The sequence below is a fragment of the Sinocyclocheilus grahami genome, unplaced genomic scaffold (assembly GCF_001515645.1).
Source record: "Sinocyclocheilus grahami isolate Dianchi unplaced genomic scaffold, SAMN03320097.WGS_v1.1 scaffold1971.1, whole genome shotgun sequence".
Lineage (NCBI taxonomy): Eukaryota > Metazoa > Chordata > Actinopteri > Cypriniformes > Cyprinidae > Sinocyclocheilus > Sinocyclocheilus grahami.
The window spans coordinates 68795-78901 of NW_015507150.1; the positions used below are offsets into that span (position 1 = coordinate 68795).

General features: G+C 34.7%; 1 protein-coding gene across 3 annotated transcripts; it reads right to left on the minus strand.

Annotated features, from left to right (window-relative positions):
* Positions 1 to 252: 252 nt before the first annotated feature.
* Positions 253 to 10082, minus strand: LOC107573539 (syntaxin-2-like). Of its 3 annotated transcripts, XM_016259975.1 has the most exons (12): positions 9417 to 10081; positions 9202 to 9334; positions 8592 to 8672; positions 7800 to 7899; positions 5827 to 5901; positions 5648 to 5721; positions 5442 to 5550; positions 2966 to 3039; positions 2050 to 2187; positions 1848 to 1958; positions 1253 to 1404; positions 919 to 1000 (listed from the first exon to the last, which is right to left on the minus strand). In XM_016259975.1, the coding sequence occupies exons 2-11, from the start codon at positions 9229 to 9231 to the stop codon at positions 1267 to 1269; spliced, it is 930 nt and encodes a 309-aa protein (XP_016115461.1). In that variant the 5' UTR covers positions 9232 to 9334; positions 9417 to 10081; the 3' UTR covers positions 919 to 1000; positions 1253 to 1266. The 3 variants fall into 3 exon arrangements, with proteins under 3 accessions (XP_016115462.1, XP_016115461.1, XP_016115460.1); XM_016259974.1 differs by having other exon boundaries at positions 9202 to 10081; XM_016259976.1 differs by lacking the exon at positions 1253 to 1404 and having other exon boundaries at positions 253 to 1000; positions 9202 to 10082.
* Between the last annotated feature and the right edge of the window lie 25 nt (positions 10083 to 10107).

The window sequence follows — 10107 nt, forward strand, 5'->3', positions numbered from 1 at the left end:
TATTTGATGAATAGAAAGTTTAGCATTTATTTCAAATGGATTTTTATTTTATTTTTTATTATTTATAAAAATTTCATTTTTTGCAACAATGTAATATATATGTATGTACTGCCACTTTCAATCAATTTAATGCATCCTTCCTTAAAGTATTAATTTCTACCTCTTTCTTTCGGTCTCTCCCTGTACAAACATTTGAACACTATTATATGTGATAAACATTCACCAATAACAAAAAGAGACCGTATGACAGCTTTGAGCAGTGAGCAACTCACATTTATTTTACAATGCACTTTGTGAGCATTTGACTGTATGGTTACCTTCCTGTAAGACACAGTCATATGTAAGACACAAAAAGGATCAAAATTAAGTGACAAAAAGATGTTTTGTAACATTGTTCACAGATCTGACGTCATATTGTGTGGAGCCAGCTGTCATATCAAACACTGTCAAACCATTGTGTAAAAGCTGAAATTAACTTGTGATCTTGAATACAAACATAATTTTTTGTTAATAAAATATATCTTAAGTGCACTTTGCTGGATTTTATTTAACTCCACAATGTCAGTCGGATCTCCCAAGGCATTAAGTACCCAATGTTACATATTGTATTATTACAAAACATTACTCAATTGTGCAAAATGTATTCACCAGCATTAAATAAATAAAAAGATGGAAAATTACCTCTGGTTGCTGTAGTGAAGTGGCACAGCAATGTCAAAAAGGAAAGTCTTCAACCATAAATCAGTGCCATCTTCTACACAATTCACCGGTAATAAATTGAAGAGCAGTTTTTGAGTTATTGTATGCAGCAGGACATTTTACATTTCAGTCAAAACAAAAACACTAATTCTTCTTTTTTTTTTTTTTTTTCAAAGGCACAGTAATGTTAAAGGGAATAAAGTTTTGCTCTAGGTGACTAATCGCTGTACACTCCAATGAGGATGAGGATGAGAAGAATGATGCTGCACACGGCTCCACAAATGGCAACACAGACCAATTTCTATGACAGACAGATAAAAAACAACAACAGAGGAAGATCCACTATGTATGAAATGAATTACTAAATGTAAATTTACCTTTGTTTTTTGTTAGCAAAAACATTTGCATCACTGGTTATAAGCAAATTCACTGGAATTGATTAGAATATACGCGAATCTTTCTCCTAAAAAGAATGTCTCCATATTCAAACTAGGTTAAATTAGAGACAAAGTGATACTAGATGAAATAGTTAGTGATTGGGCACTGGGGTTACCTTGGAAACCATGCTTAGGAAGGATTGGCTGCATTAGAGCTGGAGGAGGCGGAGTTAGTATTGGTTTTAACAGACAGGCCCACAGATAAGCCAACAATGAGTGCGACCACAGTGAGCACCACCAAAACAATAAGAGCAAGAATAATGTGTTTCTGTACAAGACAAAAAGCAGGTGTTACAATGATTGCATTTTAAAATTCTGTAGAATATTCTTTAGCTTGTAGCACATATTGTGAAAGGATAAAGCTGAATGTGTTCATAAAATGTATATTCATTTAATTAAGGCCTGTATTATTTCTGAAGCATCAATTGAAACATCTGATGTATAGAAAGCCCTCTATGGTTAGTGGCGGGTTAGCATAAATTAGTGACAGATTATGGTCAGTCATAATCTAAAACATTTAACAGAGCACAATATTGAGCCTCCTTTTGAGGCATTTATTCCAGTAATTTTCTGCTTAATTACAAAAAAAAGCACCAAAAAAAAAAAAGCTAAAGAGTTAATGAACAAAACCAACACAGCCTAATTACATATTCCTTTTGGAAGCAGTATTATATTGTGGCTTCTAAAACATCTGTATGGTTTTCTTCTTACCCTGCGTGCCTGCGTCTGGTACCTCACAGCTTTCTTGGTCTCCACTTTAGCTTGGCCGACGTACTCTACTGCATTGTTTACATTCTTTTCAATGTTGTCAATCATCTCACCCTGTACAACATAAAGAAGTGAGTTCAAGAATTAATGCTGTATAGGTTAACTAATAAGTGAACAAACTATCACTGATTACTGTATACTGCACCTGGGTCTCAACAAGCATGGCCATGTCCACAAACATGTCATGAAGCCCTTTAATGCTGGACTCCAGCCGCAAGATGTCTTTATGTCTAGACTCGATCTCATTAAGGGCCTGACGAGTTATCTGAGAGTCAGAGATGATCTGAAAACACAGGAAATCTTTTAGTAGATACTAGAAACTTAAAAACAGTGACAACACAGCATAAAACAAAGGAACAGATCACCCAAAATGAGACAATTTTGTCATGTGTTTCTTCCCATGTTTTTAAAAACCTGAAGCACTTTCTTTCTTCTAAAAAACACTAAAGGAGAAACGGTAAAGAACTATTTCATTTAATTACAAAATGGGAAGTCATGTTGACCATTAAATGATACCTTTTGGTGTCCTTTTTAAAGTCTCTGTTTTGTACCCTACCATTGAAAAATTTGGGGTCAGTATTTTTTTTTAAATAAATTAATAATTTTATTCAGCAAGGATGAACTTTCTATTTTGATCAAATATATGCAGCCTTGATGAGCAGAAGGAACTTCTTTCAAAAACAATAAAAAATCTTATAGACCCCAAACTTTGAAGTGAAATTGCATGTTAAAAAGGCCAATTACATTGTTCAAACTTTTCACTGTGTACTCCATGTTATAAATATGAGAGGACATGGGGGTAAATGCTAACAGCAGAATTATTATTTTTATCGGAGGCTGAGCCATCCCTTAAAGTTTAAACAGATAATTATAGAAAGTGCAAAGAAACAGCCAGCAGAGGGTGCTAATTATTGAAAAATGTGTTACTCATGTCATACCACATTAACAGAAAACTGAGAAGCCAAAGAAAGCTGGCTCTGGATAAGAGCTGCAGTATTTTAATATTTCCTCCTTCAACATCCAGTAAGCCTGGAAAGAGTCATTTTATGACGCAAACTCACATCGGAGGTGAAAATAGAAGGGTTTCCAGTCTCCAGCATCTCTTCCAATTCCTCATTAGTTGTTATTCTTCCAGCTACAAGATTCAGAGTGTAATAGATTAGTGAAACACTCTTCTCACAAACTGGCCAATGCTCTTTAGGTCATTATTTGTGTGATAAATGGCTGCGTGTGTGTGAATTTGTCAAGGGTAAACATGAAATGATGACTAGCAATTGCTAATAGGCTAGTCCATTTGTATAATTGTTTGGCTTTGTGTCATGGAACAGTGTATGCGTGTGTACCGTGTGCTTGAAAGTGTGTGTGTGGTCATGTTAAGTACGCCTTGGGGACCATATTGATTCAGCTGGGAAAATGAGAGAGAACATTACAATGGCTGAAACCATCAAATGTAAAGGCCGCTGGAAAAATACACACACACACTCATATAATATGACCCCTGAGCAATGACCAGCACTTAAATTCATACTTATAACCAGGAAAAATCATACCACACACATAAAATATATCATCATACATCACATATATAAAATACACATCATTGAAATAAAATTTCAACAAATGTTTCCTAACAAATCACACAATTTTTAATGGAAATTGGTTTCAAATGCAAAGTTGAGGTAACTGGGTCTTTATGCAAAGCACATCAGTCACATGACTGATGACTCATTATCCTATCACATGACATTCTGCTCCTTGCCAACTGTGCAGAGAGGTAAAGCAGGATCTCTGGAGCCCTGTTGCCCAGGTAACACTTTGCCTTAGTCTCAGGTGACAACCTGCCCAGTTTCATGTGTCGTAAAGCACTGGGACTATTTCACACACACGCACGCACGCACATACAGGTGCATCTCAATAAATTAGAATGTCGTGGAAAAGTTCATTTATTTCAGTAATTCAACTCAAATTGTGAAACTCGTGTATTAAATAAATTCAGTGCACACAGACTGAAGTAGTTTAAGTCTTTGGTTCTTTTAATTGTGATGATTTTGGCTCACATTTAACAAAAACCCACCAATTCACTATATGATGCGTCTCTGCTGTTGGTTGTAATATTGGTGAAGTAAATCCACACTTTGCTGAAGAAGCGTTAGCAAACTCTTGAGCAGCAACAACAGTTCCATATACTCCGCCATTGTTGTGTATGTTTGGTTGCGCTTGCCTTTAAAATCGATACGTACTGCGCACTCAGAGGTCTGCACTACATGTCTGACCACAAGTTACTCAAAATAAATTTCAAATGCAGCATGTCAGGTGAAAAGAGGGGAAGTGGACAAAAATGATTAGGCAATATTTTTGTCCTTATCGAACAATTTAACAATGAAACATTTATATTTATTATGAAATTACATTTAATAGTGTTAATAAATGATAAACTATTAAATTATAAATAAGAGTTTTTGACATTTAATTTTAAGTAAGCAGAGGAAATAAGCTGCACAACTAAATATCCAATTTTAGCTAATATATGTCCAATATCAACCTGGGACATTTTTAAAATCTCTAAGATTGGCCTGAGAACTGATTTGGTACTAATACAGGTGTGCTCATAAGTTTATAAACCCCTTGCAGAATGTGCAAAACGAAATAAGAGGGATCATGAAAATTGCATGTTTTTTTATTTATTTAGTACTTCCCTGAATAAGCTATTTCACACAACAGATGTTTACATATACTCCACAAGACAAAATAATAACTGAATTTATAAAAATTACCCCATTCAAAAGTTTACATACCCTTAAATCTTAATACTGTGTGTCATTTCCTGGATGATCCATGGGTGTTTTTTTTATTTATTACTTTATTTACTTTTTTAATATGACATTTTTTTTCCAGAACAAAGGTCCAAAAAAAAAAACGATAGTACGGTATACTAGTAGTTACAAATAAACATCTCTGATGCACAAAATAAAGGAGTTCCAAACAGATCACAGCGATAACATCAGCAGGGTGTGAGGAAAAAAAAAATATATATATAAAAAGTAAATAAGTAAATACAAAAATACTACAATAACAAGATAATAATATTTAGATAAATAAATTTAAGAGTTACAAAGGTATAATGTAGTATAAAAACCAGCCTAAATAAGTAAAGTTATCACATTCCTAAGTGATCTAATACAGGCTTCCATATTTTCCAAAATATATCTAGCTTATCATTGTTAATAAATCGTAACTTCCCAATATGAATAATGCCCGCTAGTTCACTCAGCAACACATCGAATGTTGGAACAATGTCAAGTTTCTACCTCTGAAAAATCAATCTCTTTGCAAGTCTTTCATATGTACTAAAAGAAGGTACAGAAATCACCCCAAAAATGGCAATCATTGGATCTGGAACAATATCTTTTTTTATACACTTTTGAAAGCAGATTTGGGATAGTTGTTCATGGGTCCCTTGTTTGTCCTGAGCAGTTTTAAGGTATCATATGTACATATGTGCTTGTGAATGTATAAAGATTAACATGTGTGACTTACTGATCTCCAGCTGTCTCTGAATCCTGCTTTTGCTTTTCTCTCTGAAGGACATTTGGGCTTCATTATATTGCGTCATGACCTCCACAAACTTGCGTGACAAGTTAGTGTACTAAACAAAAGATACAATAAGAGCAATAAATCAATTTGGGATTAAAATGATCATAACTGGATAGTTGGATGAAAAAGAAGAGACAAAGATTTCACACCTGTGTTTTCTGAATGCGGGCATCCACTGAGGCTTGATTCATCTGTTCATCTGGAGGTAGATTCTGTTGCATTGCTAAGGAGAAAAATAGATGGGAATGGATTTAATTTCCTTTTCCAAGTGCATTGGTGCGCTTATCTTCGCTTTCCTCAACCGACAGAAGCAGAACATCCAACTCACATTTGAGGCTGGTCCGGACAAAGTTGGCATGCTTCTTGATTTCCACTGTGAGTTGTTCCAGCTCTACTTTTGTCCCTGAGGCATATTTTAGAATAAGAGAAATTAATAATATTATTCAGCAAGGATGCATTAAACTGGCAAAAAAGTGATAGTAAAGACATTCATGTTACAAAAGATTTCTATTCATCAAAAAGGCTATATTACATTTTCCAAAACATATTAAGCAGCACAACTGTTTTCAACATTAATTTTGCAAAGAAATGTTTCTTGAACAGCAAATCAGCATATTAGAATGATTTCTGAAGGATCATGTGACACTGAAGACTGGCGTAATGAGGCTGGAGTATTTGCATCACAATTATGTTTCTTAAAAAAAAAAGATTTCACAATATGACTGTTTTTACTGTATTTTTGATCAAATACATTTAGCCTTGATGAGCGTAAGAGACTTCTTTCAGTAAATATATTTCTATTGCACTATATTGTATATAAATATTATCATTTATTTAAAAGATTCAATTACATAGAGGCTTCTTCCTGATATTTCAGGGCCTGATGCTCACTTGATATACAATTCAATACAAGCTAGACTACAAATAAACCATCAGCTATCAAAACATGAGTTTTTTTTTTTTTTTTTTTTTTTTAAACAAAAAACCGTTCCAGAAAAACTGGGCCCCTATAAAGCACTTTTACATTTTACATGCGTCATGTTGGAGAAATATTGTGGTGTTATATGTGAAAATATCAAATGAAGGCAGGTATTTGGAAGAAAAGTGACTATAGATGGCTCTGTTGACTCTTAAAAAGGAGAAATAATACACATCCATTATTACAGAGTTCATTGCAGAAACACTCAGTCACACCCTCACTGATGTCTTTATCTCAATCGCACATTCCTGCCTGCATGTTCTACACATGCCCTGCAAGTAACAGCAAAACTAACTCAACATACTCTCTGAAAATTAAGAATGTGATGGGAAAACTACAATTCCTTGCATGCCCAAACTTGACTCCCTATGGTAACTTTTAAGAGGTCTCTTTTCCCTATTAGTTTAAATGATTTTATGAGCATATAGTAAGTATGAGTAGACACCATTCACAATCCCTCATGAACACTGGCTAGATATTACAAATGTTTTCAAGTAAAACGGTGTGTGTGTGTGTGTGTGTGTGTGTACAATGCATGTGAAAAATGTTTTCCCTAAAGCAGTTTCCTGGCTGCTCCAGTGGTGTACTTGTATAGAGTTATGTGATGTGATATTTCCGACAGAGGAAGGCCATGGTCTTGTGCTGTTATAAGGCTATGTGCTGCTGGGCAGAGAGTTATAAAACCATTTCTTTGTTCATGTCTAAACTGAGTATCAGTTTTTTTGTGTGTGTGTGTGTGTGTGGATATGAATGACAGAAAGTTTGAATGTGCGCTCAAAGACAACAGGAGAATGACGTCCATTACGTAATAAAACAAAGAGGTTGAAAGCTAAAATGAAGCGAGTAATTTGGATAAATTTACAACTCAAATAACAATCGGTATAAACTAGCTGTGGTGTCATTTCAACCCACTTTCTCAATGAAGATATTTTTGAAGTATGTTGTTAATCAAACAGTTGCTGGTAGTCGATTGACTTCCATAGTATTTTTTCTTCTTCAGTCAAAGTCAATGGCTAACATCAACTGTTTGGTTACCCACATTCTTCAAAATATCTTCTTTTGTGACAAAAGAAACAAACTCATACAGGCTTGGAACATCTTTACTGAGTAAAAAAATTATAAAAATTTCATTTTTGGGATGAACTATCCATTAAGCACAGTGTGAAAGTCTTTCACAGTATACAAAGGGATATCTTAATGAGGCAACCTGGGGTTAAATGCCTCGCTCAAGGGCTCAATGGTGATAGTTCATAAACCACTTCAACCTGCACCACCTTGTCACTTTGCTCAGATTTCACAGTCTTTGAGTAAGGGTGACTTACTCTCATCAGGGTTTGGGGCTGAAAGAATCACACTATGTTTTTTCTTCACCTCATTCACTAGGGAGGAGATCTTGGCAATGATACCTCTGACCTCCTCCACCTGAAATAAAGAAAAGTGAAGTTCAAAAACTTTGTATTCTTTAATAGTTTTACTTCAGTGTGCTTCTAGACATGAACTACTAGGGATGCATGTTACAACATGTTTTGTTATGAAATTTCTCTTTACATCATAATGTTGTGATGCCTAATATCAGTGGTACAATTTAAGATGATTATTATTATTTTTCAATTAATTATTTAAATTATGCATTCGTTTAAAAAGTGCTGATTTCAGTGATACTGTCAACAAAAACAAAACTAAAATATATTAAACTGGAATAAAGTTTAAATAAACTGGAACACAAATATCACACAAAATATTACCTGGCAGCCATCTAAAATAAAACAAGTTAAAGTAGGCTGCTAAAAATCCTAAAACAAAAACTGAAATAAATATAAAGTTAATAAAAGCATATACATTACTAAAACTACAGTTACATATACAATGTATATACTGTATAAAAATTGAAAATATAAAAATAAAAGCCAATAAGAGTATACAAATAACACGTGTAGATTTACAATATCAGCCAATTATTGGTAATGAACACACATTAAAATAATTATCAGATTTTCATAATAAAATTATTCAGTCAGAATTTGACTGCATTTTAATGCATCCCTATGGACGGTCCATCACCAATACATAGTGTACAGAAGAGGGGCACCTTTCATACAGGTGAATGACTGTACCTTTCTGAAAAAATCCTGCATGAAGCCATCTCTTTCCATGGACACAGTGACACCCCCATCTTCACTGGCACTCTGTCTGCCCTAAAACAAGCCACAAAGATACACATCCAGAATTGATCAAGCAAATCAATCCGAGCAGCTGAGTCCTTAACCATCTTCAAGAAACGACTAAAAACACATCTGTTCCACCTTTACTTGACCCTCTAACGCTAACACTTTCTATTCTATTTAAAAAAAAAATGTATACTTTATTTAAAAAAAAAAAAAAAAAAAAAAAATCTACTTGAGCTAACCGAGACTGGTCATTTGCACTTATATATTGTTGCGCTTTTGTTAGTTTTTACTGCTTTTATTGTCCTCATTTGTAAGTCGCTTTGGATAAAAGTGTCTGCTAGATGACTAAATGTAAATGTAAATGCATGGAGAAAGACCACTACACTGATATGAGCATGGGAAGTAACTTAGACATAACCAGTAAAGACCGTTACTGCCAAATGTGTGTTAGTTTATGTAAAATATTGTATTTCTGTAAGTAAAAACACTGATATCAATATATTATTGCCGATGCTAACAATTAGTCTAATTGGTTTATTATTAATCAATTACTTGCCCCATTCAAATCAGCCAGTCGGTCCCTCATAACAATGCCGTTGAAATGTCGATTATCTTCTGTTGATTGTACACGTCCCTTGCGGTCCGTGCGCGTTAAAGTCCATTGCAAGTCCTGACCAGACCGCGACAAACTAATGTATGTCGGAGAAAGTACATGAATTCACCTTTGGGGTTCGTAACTTATCGATAAAAGCTTATAAATACGGTGTTTACGTTCAAAGAGGCATCCAGTTATGAAGCGTTGTGTGTCTGTTTGGCTGCCATCCGTGCTGTCGCCAGCTGACGGCTCTCTTCTCTTTGAAAACTGTGCGCGCAGCTACACGAAACAGCGCGGTAGTAACCATAGAAACAGCATGGCGTTGTCAGGTTATTTTATTTTTTTCTATCTCTTTACTGTTTGCTGTGTTTCGATTAAATGGATATTACGATTCTCTTTGTCATTATTCAAGTGTACATTTTAGTCCTGACGACGCAGCACATAGAAGACGGTGTCACGTGATGTCTGTTACTTTTTACAGCGCTCTTCGGAAGGGACCAATCAAAATCATTTTCGTTCGCCAAGCTGCCGTCTACTTTAAGCCTTTTTATAAACATTACACGGGTATAATTAACTTGTATGTCATGGGACAACACTTTCAATTGTTTTTAAGCGGTTACTTTGAATGTGTCATTGTCTGCATTAAGATAAATAAGATTGCAATGCGACTGAATGGAGATTAGGCTTTCTGAGCCTTCATGATTCACCTGCAGTTAGCTACTATTTAATAAACAGCTATTCGTCAAATTTCCCAATACTTTTTATTTTCACCAATTAGCGAAACAAGACGGTGACAACGAATGAAACTGGGTTGTCCGCAATAATGTCAAAATAATTAGTGATGGGAAACCGAGGCTTTCATCAAAT